This window comes from Mercurialis annua, linkage group LG6, assembly GCF_937616625.2.
Source record: "Mercurialis annua linkage group LG6, ddMerAnnu1.2, whole genome shotgun sequence".
NCBI classification, from domain to species: domain Eukaryota; kingdom Viridiplantae; phylum Streptophyta; class Magnoliopsida; order Malpighiales; family Euphorbiaceae; genus Mercurialis; species Mercurialis annua.
The window spans coordinates 29,791,996-29,810,493 of record NC_065575.1 but is presented as its reverse complement, the minus strand read 5'-3'; the positions used below and the strand labels follow the sequence as shown (position 1 = coordinate 29,810,493).

At 37.1% G+C, this 18,498-nt stretch overlaps 1 protein-coding gene across 1 annotated transcript; it reads right to left on the bottom strand.

The window, feature by feature from the left end:
• Positions 1–10,840: 10,840 nt before the first annotated feature.
• Positions 10,841–12,279, bottom strand: LOC126687720 (uncharacterized). The gene is made up of 4 exons (XM_050382276.1): positions 12,023–12,279; positions 11,397–11,935; positions 11,033–11,317; positions 10,841–10,888 (listed from the first exon to the last, which is right to left on the bottom strand). The coding sequence occupies exons 2-4, from the start codon at positions 11,919–11,921 to the stop codon at positions 10,841–10,843; spliced, it is 858 nt and encodes a 285-aa protein (XP_050238233.1). The 5' UTR covers positions 11,922–11,935; positions 12,023–12,279.
• Between the last annotated feature and the right edge of the window lie 6,219 nt (positions 12,280–18,498).

Below are 18,498 nucleotides of genomic sequence, written 5' to 3'. Positions count from 1 at the left end.
TAGGATCAATTTAGAAAAAGATTAAGAGAACTAACCACTATGAGGTTCGTGTGAATGGAACTTGCATTTTCCTGCCTTCAACAAGAAAAGAATGGCCAAAACCTTTCAATATAGCATAAATTAATGTTCAAATTTTTCCAAACTTCTGTAGAGATGAGGGATCATGACAAAAATTTCACAACAAAGCAAAAGGAGAGAAATGCCATCACTAATCATTCAAAAAGTATGATTTGATTACACTACACATTTTAGTAGATAATATCAATGATTAAAACATTAGCATTATAACTGTTAACTCAAGTCGAGCAACTTATGTGCATCAATTTTGAAACGGCACACACTTTTTAAGCTATGAGTAATCATATACCACATATACTTTCTATGAGTTTGTGTAAATTAGATGCATGACAATTCACAACTTTAGCTGAACTAGAAAGATATTGCACAAAACTTCTCATTAGAGCTGTTTCATTTTTTTAGTTGCAAGAAAAAATCAAATCTGAAAAAGAAAGAAACTTACATACTGTGAGGTATAGCGAGATTCAATTGTGTGATGACCGCTGTTATGAGGTCTAGGGGCTACTTCATTGAGCAATATATGAATTTTTATGTTTTCCAATATATGCAATTTACAAGCTCGTCTTTCGTGATAACTGATCGCTTTATTGATTGAAACAAGAAATGCATCATGTTGAATAGCTTGGCAGGCAGCCAATCATTTGTTTCTGTCTCTTTGCTTGCGAGATAGTTGGATCTCGCTCTTCTTGCGCCTTTATTTCTTTCTCTCTTATCTATAAACACGCAAAAAAATTAGTTCATACATAAGACTTCATTCACATGGCATTTATACATAAAACAAATCTGAAAAATGATTACAGATTGCAAAAGGCTCTCCGGAAAAGTCCAATGCATTATGCAATAATATTTAAAATCACTAATTTGAGTTCCTATGAATCTAGATTTTCTACATCATGTTCCAAAATTTCATCAGAGAGATTCATTATGCAAAAAAGACTCCAAAGTAAAGACAAAATTGACACTTCTAAAATTAGACCAGCCCCTACTAATTTGAATAATAAGAAGTTATTGATGATAACTAAATATCCCATAAACAAGAACGGATGTTATTGATGATAATAATAAGAGAGCAGCAATATAATAATTAATGAACAGATAAAACAATCCTAATTATTTATGAAATATGGTATAGTTTCTAAGTTTATAGATACTTTGATGTTATTTGAATTCAAGTTAAGCCAGTCACTACTTACTATAGCACAAAAATAAAGACATATACTCTTCTATTGAAATTGAACCTCTGGATGTAGGAGAGGAGAGGAAATAACTATTCATATTAGGGAAAGCTGAGACTATCTCAAGGAAATGGCACTGAATAATTTATTAGCTGATAAGAAGTACAATTGTAGATATAAAGAGACAAGCATGTGACATATAAGAAATTTATTAGAATTGCTATTTCTTGCCAGCAATATGATAATAAATGATAAGAACCATAAAATTACTCTTTGAGCGTCAAAACAAGTAAATTGTGTCCGAAGACAAGTTAGATTTTAACTAAACAAAGTTACTGTAAGAACTGTTCCACCAAAACAGAAAATTTGCCATTATATTTCATGTACCACACGGATTTATTCTTCTTTATAGCAGTAACACTACTTTTACAATCTTAAACTGATTTATGCTCTGATACTATGCATTAATTATTTTCCGTCAGACATCTGTTCTATTAACATATCTTATTTTTGTTATGCTGCTTTATCCTAAATTCTATTAAAGTGCCTCGTCACTATGCATAATTTGAGTCATATTAATATGAGTCATATTAATATATTTAAGATGGGTGGATATCATCTCAAATAATGAATAACAGAATTCGATAAACTACGACACATTCTATACGTCGGATCCATTAAACTGAACCAAGCATTTTAATCCCTACAATCTCTAACCCAAAACAAAATAATCAAAATCAGAAGGATATAGAAAATACTTACTTTTGCTCGGTTAAGCGGCACCATCCATAATCGGTAGGATTCAATCGAACCCGCCTGAACCACTACACGGAAACGCAACCAAAAATTCATTCTCTAAAGTCTAACTCCTTTAAATTTGAACCGCAATCCACAGAAAAATTAGGGGTTTCGCATGAAGTAGAGTCAGACCAAGAAGAAAATATAAAAGAATGTGTTGGGAACATGATGTGTGTAATTACCTATTTGGAGAATTAAAAGAATTAGGGTTAGGAATGGTTGATAGAGGCTCTCGCGGGTAGAGAGAAGGAGATGGAGTGATGATATGAAGAAATAGGATTGATTTTGTTTAGGTGTAGTGTATAGGAATTAATGGTCCAGATCTTTCTTATATTTTAATCTAATGATTATTATTCTCCATGAAAACATAAGCTAAAGAAAAAGTGGGATTTCCCTTTTTTTCTATTTTGGGATTGACTTTTAAATTATGACCCGTAATTTATTTGCACATTTTAAAATTCACAAAGTAAGTTAACATACAATTGATTCAATATTTATAATATATAATAATCAATAATTATGCAATGATAAATAATAAATATCTTTTTTGTATTTAATTTTGTATTTACTTTTATTTATTTTGATTATTATTATCATCATTAGTTATTTATTTAATTTTCATTAATTATCTTTATATTTTGTCGGTTTCGCATTTTCTGTTATAAAATATTTCTATTTACTTGGATTCTAAATTTTATTTCTGTCTAATTTGCACTAAAAAATATTATATACAAAAAATATGGTATCTTGGATAAGACACCTAAATAATAACAAAAATTAAAGTGTCGCACTCAATCATTTAGGATTTGAAGTTCTTTACAAACTACGTGGGTTTTGACCCCGACACACTGGGTACGTGTTTAAATATGTATTTAGGGTGTTTAAATCAGTTTTAAACATAATATTTCAATTCCAGTACTCCCAAAGGCGTCGTGGTGGCCTCACATTTTTAATCAGCCAATCAATTGGGCTTAGAAGCCCAGTCCGCGAGCAACCAACGATTTCTAGAAGGAATTCCAGGTTCACCCGAACTCGAAATCGACTCCGCTTTAAACTAGTGGAACCGTATTGACAAGAAAAAGAACTTCTGTCATACGATAACCTTCCCGGAGGTGAGTAAAGTTATCCAGTTGGTAGAAAAGGAATTCCTAACTGAGTTAGGTGGTGACTCCACATTTTTCAAAACCATTCCAATTTCGAAGTCAGGCATAAGCCTACACTACAAGAGAAAGGTCATTAGCTACCATTTTTCATGACCAGAACAATAACCAGTTTCAATACGACATTAACAGCGACCAGAATTATATCTGTTCGTTTAATTTTGCTCTATCTCATATGACTCTCTGTTTTCTAACCTAATTGTCTCAGTTATTCCCTTCCATTCCCTCTCATGTCCTCCATCTCACTCTCAGTTTGTTTCCGTCGCTGGACCAACGTTGTATCAGTCACCAGATTCCTATCATCGTTAATACAACAATGTTGTCCACTACTTTCATCCATCGTTGATTCGTATTTCCTTTCCAATCACTAATTTGTGTCTCACTCTCATTTTTTATTGCCCTAATTTATTATCCCACCTCAAGTCTCTGTTTAGATCAGAAAACTAAAAACAAACAGGACCCAATTTGCTATTTCAATTGGTTCAGAAGAAAGAGAAAAAACTGAACAAGTGATTATTTGTTATTTCATTTAGTAAGATTGAAGTCTTTTTCATGATTATGTATATATGTGGCATGTTTGGTCTAATTTTATTTGGGTTTCATTGTTTTTACAGGTCATTCCTTCTACCAATTCATCTGTTAGTTCTTTCTACCGTCCGATTAGCTTCTGCTCTGTTTTGCAGGTCTCATTCACTGGATCAGAAGGCAGACTCCATCAAGACCTATTAAATCCTAAACCCTAAATAAATAAATAAAAAACAATTTTAATAATGCTTATACGAGTAAAATTAAATTAAATTGAATAAATTCAGCTATTATAAAATTTCAAATTATATTAATTAAAATATTAAAAAATAATAAGAATGGACGAAAGTGGTAATTTTTTTTATTTATTTCAAATGTAGCTTCTCTAACAAAACAAACCAAACAGATAAATAAAATTTAAAAAATACAAAATAAAAGATTGATCAAGATGATAATTTATAAGTTTATAAATGAATTTTTTTACTTAATTTTTATATTTAAAATTAATTTACTGTTTATAAAATTTAAAATTTATTACTTATTAGATATCAAATTTACAATTTTTTTATAAAAAAACCTAAAATAAAATCTTATCAGATCTGAAACTGATTTGATTTGCTAAAATCATGGTAAATTAAATTAGAAAAAAAAATTAAATTACAATAGGAGGGAAACAAAATTAAAATAGGAGGGAAACGAAATTAGAATTAAAAAAAACTAAAATTATTACGTAATGTTCCCTCTAAAGAAGATTCTTTGGCCTAATACTACACTCATTCTCTGTTAACTGATGGTTAAACATGCCCCTCAAATTAATAAAATAGATTTTGAAAATTAATTTCTACCTAAACTTAGGGCAAAAACTCAAGCCTTTACGCCGTTAATGCCCGTTTTGCTCCGATTTCCACTGTCCCAAATCATCAGCGTCCACTTTCCTCCGCTCCTCGCCCTTTTCTCTTTTGCTCAGGCCGCCTGCTGATGTTTTTGACTCCCTGTTGCCATTTTGGACCTGTTGATGCCCTCTTCTCTCTTCCTCCGGCTAGGACCTGCTGCCGCCGGCTAGGATCTGCTGCCGCCGGCTAGGACCTGCTGCCGCTGTCCGTTCTTCCTCTGGTCCGACTCATGAGCATGCTCTTCTTACTTTTACCCATGGTGTCAAGTAAATGATCTGTTGCTACTCTAATTAAAACTAAGCCTTACACCAATCTACGCCCTCCAGCCACCCTATCGCCGCCGTCTCCGCCGTCGCAGCGGCAGCTCTTTTAGTTTCTTTCTTCAATTACAAGTGCGTAACCATGTCCTGTGCTGTCTCTGTTATTATTCATGTTACTTTATGTTTTAAATTGTAAATTTAAATTAAATTATAAATTCTAGGGTTTTCTGTTGGTTTTGTTTTTCTTTCTTTGTTATTAGATTCTTCCAGATCTGAAATTTCAGTAAAACAATTTATCCTTTATCGTTTATTTATTAATTCTTTTTGCTGTTTTTATGTTTTTGTTGATTTTCTATATAGAAATATGCATCTTTTTTGGGTTCTTTTTTAGGGTTAACCTAAATTTGATTCATAGATTGATTCAAGAATTAGGATATAAAGTGAGGAAGCATTGGATCAGATTAGTATACTTAGAGTTTGTTTTTCTTTTCTTGTCCTATTGGGCCTAAGGATTAGGGATTACGATTTATAATCGGATTTCAAAAGTCGAAAGATTTTGCTTTGGGAACCCTTACTGAAAGTGGCCATGGTTCCTATTCTTGTAAGTCAAATCTGAATAAAAATGGTTGCATTTCTATGGTTATCATCTAATGAAGATTTAATTTAACGATTTTAGATTAGGAGTGTCAAATCTGCATAGAAATGATTCTATATTCTATGGTTATTATCTAATGGCCATATTTGTTGCTTACCTATTTACATATCCAATTTGCATTTTGCTGAAGTTGTTTGATTTACATCTCTATAGTTATCATAAGATAGAAAGCCTATTCAGTCCAGTGCCCATTCATTATTTGTTTAGTTATTTTTATTTGTCTATGTTTTACATTCTTTATTTATTTAGTTCGTACCTCAACTTATTTTATTTTCATTATTATTTTGTTTCACTTCACTTATTTAATTTGTTTTTTCTCTATTTTTTAGGAAGAAAATATACGATTTAAAGATTGACATCTTGCTTCTTAGTCTTTGTCTTGGCGTGGTTGATTTTGAAACGAAAAGTTGATTTCACAGTGTGTTTGAAACGGAATGACAAATCGGCAATTGAGTCTGTTGCTTCAAGTATTCCTTGAATGACATCGAAGTAAAGTAAATTCTAAAAAATGATTGATAAAAGAAGATTGATAAAATATCATAAGAAAATATATTATAATGTAATATTCATTTGCATGTTTATCGTTAATAAATTATCAATTTGTAATCAGTTTATTAAAAAATAAGTTATTTTAAAATAATATATAATTTATTTTTGGTTGACAACAGGTTGACAATGGATTTACGTTTAGTTTACTTGCATTATCAATTTTTTAGCTGAGTATGTGTATATATAATACCGAGTAAATATAGACAATAAACGAGTCTTTCCTTAGTGGTTAGGCACTTGGATTAGGAAAGGAAGGTCCTGAGTTCAAACTCAATTGAGAAAATAATGCCATTTTATTTAATTCTTCTGATATTTGACCACAACAGTTGTCCAATTGACTACATACCTCAATTTTGTGCTTAAAAGGAGACGAAAAACTCGAGGAAAGGAGGTAATTCGTCGAATTTAAAAGCCCTACCTCGAATTTGTATGAATCAGTTGAAAATTTAAATTATCAACTGAAAAAAGAAGCAATTTGAATGTGCAATTCATTCTTAATTAATCAATTTAGTCTTTTTCCTAAAGTCAAAAAAATACCTGAAAAAATAAGCAGCAACAAACACAACAACGATGAAAGTGCGACGGCGGCAGAAGTACAATAAAGGAATTGATGCGGTAGTATGGTGTCAATATTCAGCAAAAAAAGTTTTGCCCTATCTTTATTTTTGTTTTAAAGAATGAAGAGTGCTTTGATAAAATAAAAAGTTAACCTAATTTGGATATTTTAATCTTAAATGTCACATACCTTTTTTATCAAAATAAAATATAATTTCATGACCCATTTAATCTTGTTATCATCAATTGTTTTCCAATTGCATAGTGACATAACATTTATTAATCACAATATCATTTAATTTCGCTTAATTGCTGGAAAAATAAATTATTCACAATATTTTTACATATTATAATAAAATTTATTTCATCATAATTGATGGATACCGAACCCTACTGTAAGTATAATGGAGCCGAGTTGCAGGAGAACTACTCTCAGGTGACACCGGACTCCCCCTGAAGACCGAAAAGGTATGAAGTAGATGCCGAGTCTCTAAGATTCGGTAACACGCTAATAAAGACCGAATCCCACATGATCCGCCAAGAGCGCGTCAGGCCCGGGATTCGGGTGAACGACTAAATATGGAAATCTTGTCCTACTTGGACACAAACACTACATATGGAAGGATAAGCTCTACTTTAGGAAGATAAGACTATTTAGGAAGACGTTCCTAAATAGGACTCTTATCAGATTAAGGTAGATCCCGACAAATCAGGAGAATCTCTACGATACGGCCGAATCCCTACAAAGTAGGATTCACCTGCCTTATACAACTCTACTAGGTATATTCGACTACTATAAAAGGAGCACGAGGTATGCCTAGAATCACAATTACATTCATATACTCAAAACGCTGCTCAAAGCTCTAAACTGACTTTAGCATCGGAGAGTTAATCGGACAACCACCGTCCGGTTAGCTTCTACCCTGTTTTGCAGGTTCACTCACCGGTTCAGAAGGCAGACTCCATCAATTGGCGCCGTCTGTGGGAAAAGCTTAACTAAACTTCAAAAGAAGGAGCTTTTCTGAACTCGAATAACAAATCTCATTGAAGAAGATGACTTCTGAAAGAGTAAACCTGAAAGACAAACAACCAATGGACCCAAAAAACACTCCGGAGATAATCAACGTGACGGAAGACGGGCTTCACAACTCCGGGGAAAAAAGCAACACCGGAGGACCCTCCTTCTCAACACCTCAGTACCAAACTAATCCGATAAGGGGAAGCAACCCAATTGCTTTCAACCTAAGCACTGAAGAACAAACACCAAATGCAGCGGCACAAGATCCACACAGCGAAATGCTGAAAAAGATACTAGAATCTGTACAGGCAAATCTTGACAGATTGGCTAGTGAAGCCAAAAGAACAAACGACAGGCACGAAGAAACTATGAAAATGCTAAGGGAAAACTTCAGCCCTACAGCTCCCAGAAGAAGAGAAAGAACAGAAAGTGCAAACCCAGGCCGACGAGAGACAAGGGCAGAAAACAACAAAAGCAAGGAACCTCGGACCAGAGGAAACGAAGAAAGGAACGAAGCAAGAAACCAACGAGAAAATAAAACCAGCGACGAGGAAAGTCCGGACAGAGAAAAATCTAACGAGGAATCGCCGGAGGCACCCAGAAATGAGCACAACCAGGAGGACGCCCGAAGCGGTCTGAATACGAAAAGAGACGAACGAAGGGAGAAGGAAAAAGAAGACGCCCCACCAAGGAGTAAGCAACAAGAAAGAGATGCAGGGAAAGAACAAAATAAGAAAAAACACCAAGAAGGAGAGGGCGAATCGTCAGAGACACCCCAAAAAAGCAAAGCCACATATGTGGTGGAAGAAGATTTAGAAGAGAAGATCGCCAAAGCGCTCAAAAAACTAAAATCTGAAGAATTGGACATAGATGACCTCAGGTTGAAAGGATCACCCCTCTCGCCCGAGATAATGGAGGAAACCATCCCGCACAGCATGAAGCTGCCGACCTTGCCAATTTTCAATGGGGAAGGAGACCCCCGAGACCATACCTCTAGGTTCACAGCAACCATGGGGCTACTCAGCGTATCAGACACCATCCTCTGCAGGGTTTTCCCTACCACGCTCACGGGCACAGCCCAGAGATGGTATAACAAATTAAAACCAGGCTCGATCAAAAGCTTCGCTTCGCTTTCAACAGAATTCCTCAACAGATATCTCACAAACATCCCAGCTAAAACCACTACCAGTATCCTAAGAGCCTGTATCCAAGAAGAAGGAGAAACCCTGCGAAGCTACATCGAACGATTCAACAAGCAAGCTATGAAGATAGATAACCTGAACGTCGACATGGCGACAGAAGCATTGCGAGACGGGACGCGATTCGGAAAGCTGGTGGACAAGCTGCTAGTCAACAAACCCACGACTTTCTCAAACTTAATGGGCATAGCTCAGAAATACTTCGTGTTAGACGAAGGGCGAATGGCGATTCGCGGAAAGGAAGCAAAAGGAAAAGAATCAAAAGAGAGATCCAGAGAAAAAACCAAATCCAAACCTGATGACAGGAGAGGAAGACCCGAAGAGAGCAGACGATTCGCCCCCCAGACAAGATATGAATCGAGATACGATCCCAGAGATGATGAGAATAACTTCACTCCGCTAAACACCAGCCGAACTAATGTCCTCATGTGGATCAAAGAAAACATCAAAAACGTGGTATGGCCACCAAAAATGAAAGCAGAAGTAAGAGACACCAGAAAGTACTGCAAATTTCACGACGATTACGGACACGAAACGGATAGCTGCAGAGACTTGAAGGTCGAGATCGAAAGAATGATCGACACAGGCGAGCTGAGGAAATTTGTGGCCCGAAAAGAGAAGAGCAATGACAAGGGAGAAAAAAGAAACAAAGAAGACAAGCCGAAAGAAAAGGAAGACGAGCGCCCATCCAAAATTCTGGGAACCATACACATGATTAATGGTGGAGGGCATAGTAGCTCCACGATCAGGAGGAAGCAGAGGAAGGAAGTAATGAACATACGAGAAACTCACATGCCGCCAGTGATCTTCGATGTAGAAGACTATGAACACGTCAAAGCACCTCACAACGATGTTTTGGTAGTGACTACTATCATTGAAAATTGGAACATGGAGCGGATCCTTATCGACGAAGGAAGTGCAGTAAACCTCATGACAAACGCAGCATACAAAATGTTGGGAGGAACAGCGTCGAGGCTACGCCGAGTCCCAATTCCGCTATCAGGACTCGGTGGACCCTCCATCACCCCGCTGGGAGCAGTCACCTTGGAAGTAATAATCGGCCCAGAAAGAGGAATGAACAAGAAAATCATGTCACTATTTAACATAGTGGACATGGAATTGACATATAATGCCATCCTAGGAAGACCTTTCCTCCATGATTCGGCAGCGGTAACCAGCATCAGAGCACTGGCAATGAAGGTACCGACTGAAAAGGGAGTAGTGACGCTGAGAGGAGACCAAGGAATAGCCAAGAAGTGCTATGATGAGTCAGTGGTGGATCTCCAAGAAAACAAAACCGAAAAGAAGGAAGAATAGGAACGAAAAAAGACCCATCATCAGTAACGACTTCACGTCTTACCAGATGGCGTCAAATCTATCTTTAATTTTTGTATGCCATCTTTTATCAATAAAAGTTCAATTTTGCTACTATTTGATTAGCCAGACGGACCAATAAAGAAATGAAAATCAAGAACAGCCACGAACAAATTAAATCAAAGATGAAAGAAGAAAAAATAAAGATCAAATTCAAGAAAGGCTAAGAGCCAAGAAAATGAATTAACTCAAGGCAAAATCGCCGGAATAGGAGAATCGCCACCAAAGGTTAAGAGTCAAGAAAAAGAGTTTAAATTAACTCAAAGCAAAATCGCCGAACCAGGCAAATCGCCACAAAAGGCTAAAAAATGAGTTTAAATTAACTCAGAAAAGGCAAATCGCCAACAAAGAGTTTAGATTAACTCAACAAAAACAAAAATAAAAAGAGTTTAGATTAACTCAACAAAAACAAGAATAAAAAGAGTTTAGATTAACTCTATAAAAAGCAAAGAACAGGGTTTAGAGTAACCCTCGAGGCAAATCAAGTACATAAAAATAAAGTGAAAGCACATTTCGAAGAAACATAGAAAATATATTCATAAATTGCGAATTACAAAAAGCAAAATCAATACATCAGCAAATATAATCAAAAGAAAAACTACTAAACGCGGTCTTTAGACATCTCGGCGAGGAGATCACGGGCGATGGCCTGGGGATCCAACCCGTTAACCCCAGAAAGATCAATATTAGGATTCTGCTCTAGAAGCTTCCTCCCAATCGCAAGGCGATATTCGCTTATCAAAGCAGAGTAGAAAGCCTTCGTATCTAGCAGACGGATGTGAAGACCCTCAACCTCTGATCTTAGATTGTCCCTCTCCCCACCAACAAGGGAATTGATCCGAATGAGCTCCTCAATCTCTTGAGTCAAGTCATCGGTCTTTTTCTCGATCACTTTCACCTGGCGATCATTAATCGCATCCTGCGCCTTGAGCTGCGCCAGGAGAGAATCATGCTCTTCCAAAGAGGCCTTCAATTTCGCCCTTTCAGACTCAGAAGTCGCCAAAAGAGAAGACAGACGCTCGACCTCCTCCTCAGCACACTGTCGGCGGTCGTTCAATACCAAAACAGATTGAAGAGCCTACACACACCAGAAATAAACAAATAAGAAAACAACTGAATACAAAAAACATATTATACTCAAGAAAGAAAGCACTTACAGAGAAACCATGAAAACAAGCCAGATCGGAAAGCTCTTGACCCGGCCTACCACAAAACCACGTGACATCAGCAGGAATCGCCAAAGTCCGGATATATTCCGCTAGCACTCTCGGATTCAGCAAACTGGCAGGATCCTGACCTTCGACCCACTGAACCAAGTCTGGAGCAGAAGAAGAGCTTCCAGGAAAACTCTCCCTTGTTGGAGAACCATCGCCAACTCGACGTCTTTTTCTAGACGGAGAATCCGGGTCTCGACCTAGAGAAATCTCTCCCGAATCAGCAACAACAGGCCCCTCTGAGGCCACACCCCCAACTCCCCCCGAGACGATAGATGATGCTAGAGGGGGAAGTAGTGACGGAACCGCCTCGTCACCTACAGGATCAGCCGATCCATCATCATCATCTACAATAATAATCTCAGGCAACGCCATCTCGGCAGGAGCTATGGGAATATCAACAGGAGCCCCATCCACGTCAATGTCGCCAGGAATAATGTTGGCAATAGGAACGTCAGGACCACCCATCGGAACGTCCAAATCTACTTGAAATCCGGAAAGGAAATCGTCAGAAGAAGAAGACATCCTACAAAAGAAACATTAAACAGAACTTAAGCAAACTAATATACCTTGAACAAAAGAGTAGCAAAGATCCGCCAAGCCTCGAGGAGGATCCTCCAAAGGAAGCCATCGACGCCGAAGATGACTATTGACCAAGACATCTAAAATAGGACGCGATTCAACACTACAGGAAGATATGTCGAAAGCAAGTTTTGACTCGGATAAACTTAAAGGAGAAGAACAGCTCCGAACTGGATGAGAAGAAAAACCATCCGAAAAATGAAGAAAAGCAAATTTATGGTAGACAATAAAGAAACGCCTTCGCCAGCGACTAGTTAGGCAAGGAAGATAAATACGAGATCGCCCTTCTCTACCAAGGGCGAAAACGAAGCAGCCATCACACTTCCTAAAGTCTACAAAATGATATAACACTTTGAGAGAAGGGGCACAGCCCCGGAGCCTACATGCCTCCGAAAAGGCAAGCACTACTCTAATCGTACCAGGGTAAAGTTGCCCCAGAGCAACCTTTAAATCCCTACACACTTCTACTAAAAATGAATCTAAAGGAAACCTAAGACCAGCAGCAAATTGCTCTTCGAAGAGAACCGCCCTACAAGAAGATCCGGGAGAATCGGACGCAGCCATATCGGCACCGGGTAATATTACCCTATAATCGAAAGGAAAACTATACTTAAAATAGATATCTAAGACTTCATCCCTACGAAGCTTTGATCGGGTAAAAGCCATAGCAGCGCATGCATCTTCCACTCGACTAAGAGGCATCCTAGAACAGGAAATCACAAACATAAACACAAAATAAGGATCAAACAAAAAATATATTGAAGAACACGTTGAAGAACACATCGAAGAACACCAAGTACAGAAAAGGAATTTCCAGAATATAAACCATGAAGAATATATACAAAGAAGAAAGCCATATTAACATCCAAACAACGAAAGAAAACATACCTGAAAAATCTGGAGAAAACAAGTCACGGAGAATCAAATGATCAAACGAAGAACGAAAAGGGAAAAGCTACAAGAAATAAGAGTAAATTCGAAAAGTAAGTAAGAGGGAAAAGAAGAAATACAAAGAGATTAAATACAAAACGCTTTTGAATCATTAACCGTTGAAATCATTAAATGCCGACACGTGGCAACACAGAATCTTACTAAAGAAGAAACGTCACCCACAAACATATGAAACGACTCGCCCGGAATACAAAACGACTCGCCCGTATAAGAGAACTCAGCTCCAAAAGAGCCAAAATCCACTAAGGCATAAATGCCAAACTACTTCAGCTCACTTGCCGGGGGGCTAATGATGGATACCGAACCCTACTGTAAGTATAATGGAGCCGAGTTGCAGGAGAACTACTCTCAGGTGACACCGGACTCCCCCTGAAGACCGAAAAGGTATGAAGTAGATGCCGAGTCTCTAAGATTCGGTAACACGCTAATAAAGACCGAATCCCACATGATCCGCCAAGAGCGCGTCAGGCCCGGGATTCGGGTGAACGACTAAATATGGAAATCTTGTCCTACTTGGACACAAACACTACATATGGAAGGATAAGCTCTACTTTAGGAAGATAAGACTATTTAGGAAGACGTTCCTAAATAGGACTCTTATCAGATTAAGGTAGATCCCGACAAATCAGGAGAATCTCTACGATACGGCCGAATCCCTACAAAGTAGGATTCACCTGCCTTATACAACTCTACTAGGTATATTCGACTACTATAAAAGGAGCACGAGGTATGCCTAGAATCACAATTACATTCATATACTCAAAACGCTGCTCAAAGCTCTAAACTGACTTTAGCATCGGAGAGTTAATCGGACAACCACCGTCCGGTTAGCTTCTACCCTGTTTTGCAGGTTCACTCACCGGTTCAGAAGGCAGACTCCATCAATAATAATTGTATTTTTAATATACAGTGACAAAACGTTTTTTGTCAAAACCCTTTGTCACAACAAACATAATTAATTTTTATAGTTACAGAAATATTTGACATAATATTTAATTATCACAACATCATTTAATTTTAATTAATTGCTACAAAATAAAATTTGTCACCACTGTATTTAAACATTGTGCTAAAATTTATTTTATCATTATAACTGTATATATTTTCTTATTTACCATTTTTTTTCTGCAATTCGTTTCTCTTTCTCTATTTTGTGTTTATTTTGTGTTTCTTTAGGTTGATATATGGTCGAAATAAGGTTCATTTTCAGTCATTATAACTTTATTTTTAAAATACGGGCACAAAATATTTATTTTGGCAAAATACTTTGTCACAAAAACATATTTACTCTTTTTGTAGTGACAAATAAATTTGACACAATAAACTATAGTGGAAATATTATTTTTCGAGTTATTCTTTACCATATATTTTTTGCAAGTCCTTTTTCTTTCTTTATTTTGTGTTTATTTTGTGTTTCATGAGGTTTACATAAGGTTCATTTTCTATCATTATAACTGTATTTTTAAAATACGAGCACAAAACATTTGTTTTGGCAAAATACTTTATCACAAAAATATATTTACTTTTTTTGTAGTGACAAATAAATTTGACACAATAAACACTAGTGGAAAGATTGTTTTTCGAGTTATTCTTTAACATATATTTTCTGCAATTTCTTTTTCATTCTCTATTTTGTGTTTATTTTGTGTTTCATAAGGTTGACATCAGGTTCATATTCTGTCATTATAACTGTATTTTTAAAATACGGGAACAAAATATTTGTTTCGGCAAATACTTTGTCACAAAAACATATTTACTTTTTTTGTAGTGACAAATAAATTTGAGACAATATTAATTTATTATAATATCATTTAATTTCACTCAATTGCTGTAAAAATAAATTTGTCACAATATTTTTATAAATTATGATAAAATTCATTTTATCATCATAACTTCATTTCTAATATACAATAACAAAATGTGGTTTTTTTGGCAAAATACTTTGTCACAATAAACATATTTAATTTTTATAGTGACAAAATATATCTAATTGCTGCAAAATAAAATTTGTCACCATTTTTGCAAATATTATGATAAAATTTATTTTGTCATAATAAAAATATTTTAAATTACGGCGATAAAATATTTTTTTGTCAAAATAGTTAGTCATAACAAACATAATTAATGTTTATAGTGACAAAAATGGTTGACACAATATGTATTTGTCACAATATCATTTCGTTGAACTCTCATTGTGACAAATTTTTTTTTTGTCACAATTAACCTATTTATTATGACAAAATATAGTTTGTCACATATTTTTTTGTCACAACAAGCCAAATTTTTTGTAGTGAAATGTTACGAAACAAAACCAAACGTTTCACCTTTTTAGAAATTTAATCCAAAGGTTTACAAAGGTTACTGATGGAGTCTGCCTTCTGAACCGGTGAGTAAGACCTGCAAAACAAGGTAGAAGCTAACCGGACGGTGCTTGTCCGATTAACTCTCCGATGCTAAAGTCAGTTTAGAGCTTTGAGCAGCGTTTTGTGTATATGAATGTAATTGTGATTCTAGGCATACCTCGTGCTCCTTTTATAGTAGTCAAATATACCTAGTAGAGTTGTATTAGGCAGGTGAATCCTACTTTGTAGGGATTCGGCGATATCGTAGGGATTCTCCTGATTTGTCGTGATCTACCTTAATCTGATAAGAGTCCTATTTAGGAACGTCTTCCTAAATAGTCTTATCTTCCTAAAGTAGAGCTTATCCTTCCATATATAGTGTTTGTGTCCAAATAGGACAATACTTCCATTCTTAGTCGATTACCCGAATCCCGGACCTAACGCGCTTTGGGCGGATCATGTGGGATTCGGTCTTTACTGGCATATCTCCGAATCTCTAAGGATTCGGTCTTTATTAGCATATCACCGAATCTTAAGGGATTCGGCGTCTCCTTCATATCTTCGGATCTTCAGGGGGAGTCTGGTATCACCTGAGAGTGGATCTCCTGTGACTCGGCTCCATTATATTTACAATAGGATTCGGTATCCATCATTAGCCCCCCCCGCAAGTGAACGAAAGTAGTTGGTATTCATGCCTTAGTGGATTTTAGCTCTTTTGGAGCTGAGTCCTCTTATACGGGCGAGTCGCTTTGTATTCTGGGCGAGTCGTTTCATATGTTTTTGGGTGACGTTTCTTCTTTAGTAAGATTCTGTGTTGCCACGTGTCAACATTTAGTGATCTAACGATTAATGATTTATTTAAAACTCTTCATATTTAATCTCTTTGCATTTCTTCTTTTCCCTCTCACTTGCTTTTCGAATTTGTTCTTATTTCTGCAACTATTTCCTCTTCGTTCTTTGTCTGATCATTTGGTTCTTCGTGACTTGTTTTATCCAGATCTTCAGGTATGTTCCCTTTTTGTTACTTGGATGTTAAATATGGTTTTCTTACTTGTATGTGTTCTTCATCATCGTTGTTCTGGAAATTCCTTTTCTGTTCTTGGTGTTCTTCAATGTGTTCTTCAATGTGTTCTTTGATATATTTCTTGTTTGATCTTTATTTTGTATTTATATTTGTGATTTCCTGTTCTAGGATGCCTCTTAGTCGAGTGGAAGATGCACGCGCTACTATGGCTTTTACCAGATCAAAGCTTCGTAGGAGTGAAGTCTTAGATATCTATTTTAAGTATAGCTTTCCTTTCGATTATAGGGTAATATTACCTGGTGCCGATATGGCTGCCTCCGATTCTCCGGGTTCTTCTTGTAGGGCGGTTCTTTTCGAGGAGCAGTTTGCTGCTGGTCTTCGGTTTCCTTTTGACTCGTTTTTAGTAGAAGTGTGTAGGGATTTAAAGGTTGCTCTGGGACAACTTTATCCCGGTACGATTAAAGTAGTGCTCGCCTTTTCGGAGGCGTGTAGGCTTCGGGGTTGTGCCCCTTCTCTTAACGTGTTGTACTATTTCGTAGACTTTAGGAAGTGCGATGGTTGCTTCGTTTTCGCCCTTGGCAGAGAAGGGCGATCTCGTATTTATCTTCCTTGCCTAACCAGTCGCTGGCGGAGGCGTTTCTTTATTGTTTACCATAAATTTGCTTTTCTTCATTTTTCGGACGGTTTTTCTTCCCACCCAGTTCAGAGTTGTCCGTCTCCTTTAAGTTTATCTGAGTCAACACTTGCTTTCGACATATCTTTCTATGGTGCTATTCAGCGTCCTGTTCTAGATGTCTTGGTTAATAGTCATCTTCGGCATCGATGGTTTCCTTTGGAGGATCCTCCTCGAGGCTTGGCGGATTTTTGCTACTCCTTTATTCAAGTTATATTAATTTGCTTAAGTTCTTTTTGATGTTTCTTTTGTAGGATGTCTTCTTCTTCTGACGATTTCCTTTCCAAATTTCAAGTAGATTTGGACGTTCCGATGGGCGGTCCTGACGCTCACATCGCCAACATTATTCCTGACGACGTTGATGTGGATGTAGTTCCTGCTGATGTTCCCATCGCTCCCGTCGAGATAGCGTTGCCTGCGGGTGATGAGGTTATCGTTGTAGATGATGATGACTCGGCTGATCCAGTAGGTGACGAGGCGGTTCCATCGCTACCTCCCCCTCTAGCATCATTTACTGTCTCAGGGGGAGTTGGGGATGTGAATTCAGACGGGCTGGCTGTTGCTGATTCGGGAGAGATTTCCTTGGGTCGAAACCTGGATTCTCCGTCTAGGAAGAGACGTCGAGTTGGTGATGGTTCTCCATCGAGGGAGAGTCTTCTTGGAAGCTCTTCTTCTGCCCCGGATTTGGTGCAGTGGGTCGAAGGTCAGGATCCCGCTAGTTTGCTGAATCCTAGAGTGTTGGCGGAATATATCCGAACTTTGGCGATTCCTGATGATGTCACATGGTTTTGTTCTAGGCCGGGTCAGGAGCTTTCCGATCTGGCTTGTTTTCATGGTTTCTCTGTAAGTGTTTTCTTTCTTGAATATAATATATTTTTTTTATTCTGTTGTTTCCTTACTTATCTGTTTTTGGTGTTTGTAGGCTCTTCAATCTGTTCTGGTATTGAACGACCGCCGACAGTGTGCCGAGGAGGAGGTCGAGCGTCTATCTTCTCTTTTGGCGACTTCCGAGTCTGAAAGGGCAAAATTGAAGGCATCTTTGGAAGAGCATGATTCCCTTTTGGCGCAACTTAAGGCGCATGATGCGATTAACGATCGCCAAGTTAAAGTGATCGAGAAGAAAACCGATGACTTGACTCAAGAGATTGAGGAGCTTATTCGAATCAATTCCCTTGTTGGTGGGGAGAGGGATAAACTAAGGTCGGAGGTTGAAGGTCTTCACATCCGTTTACTGGATACGAAAGCTTTTTATTCTGCTCTGATAAGCGAGTATCGCCTTGCGATTGGGAGGAAACTTCTGGAGCAGAATCCTAATATTGATCTTTCTGGAGTTAATGGGTTGGATCCCCAGGCCATCGCTCGTGACCTTCTTGCCAAGATATCTAAGGACCGTTTCCAGTAGTTTTTCTTTTGATTGTATTTGTTAATGTACGAATTTTGTTTTTTGTAATTCGCTATTTATGAATATATTTT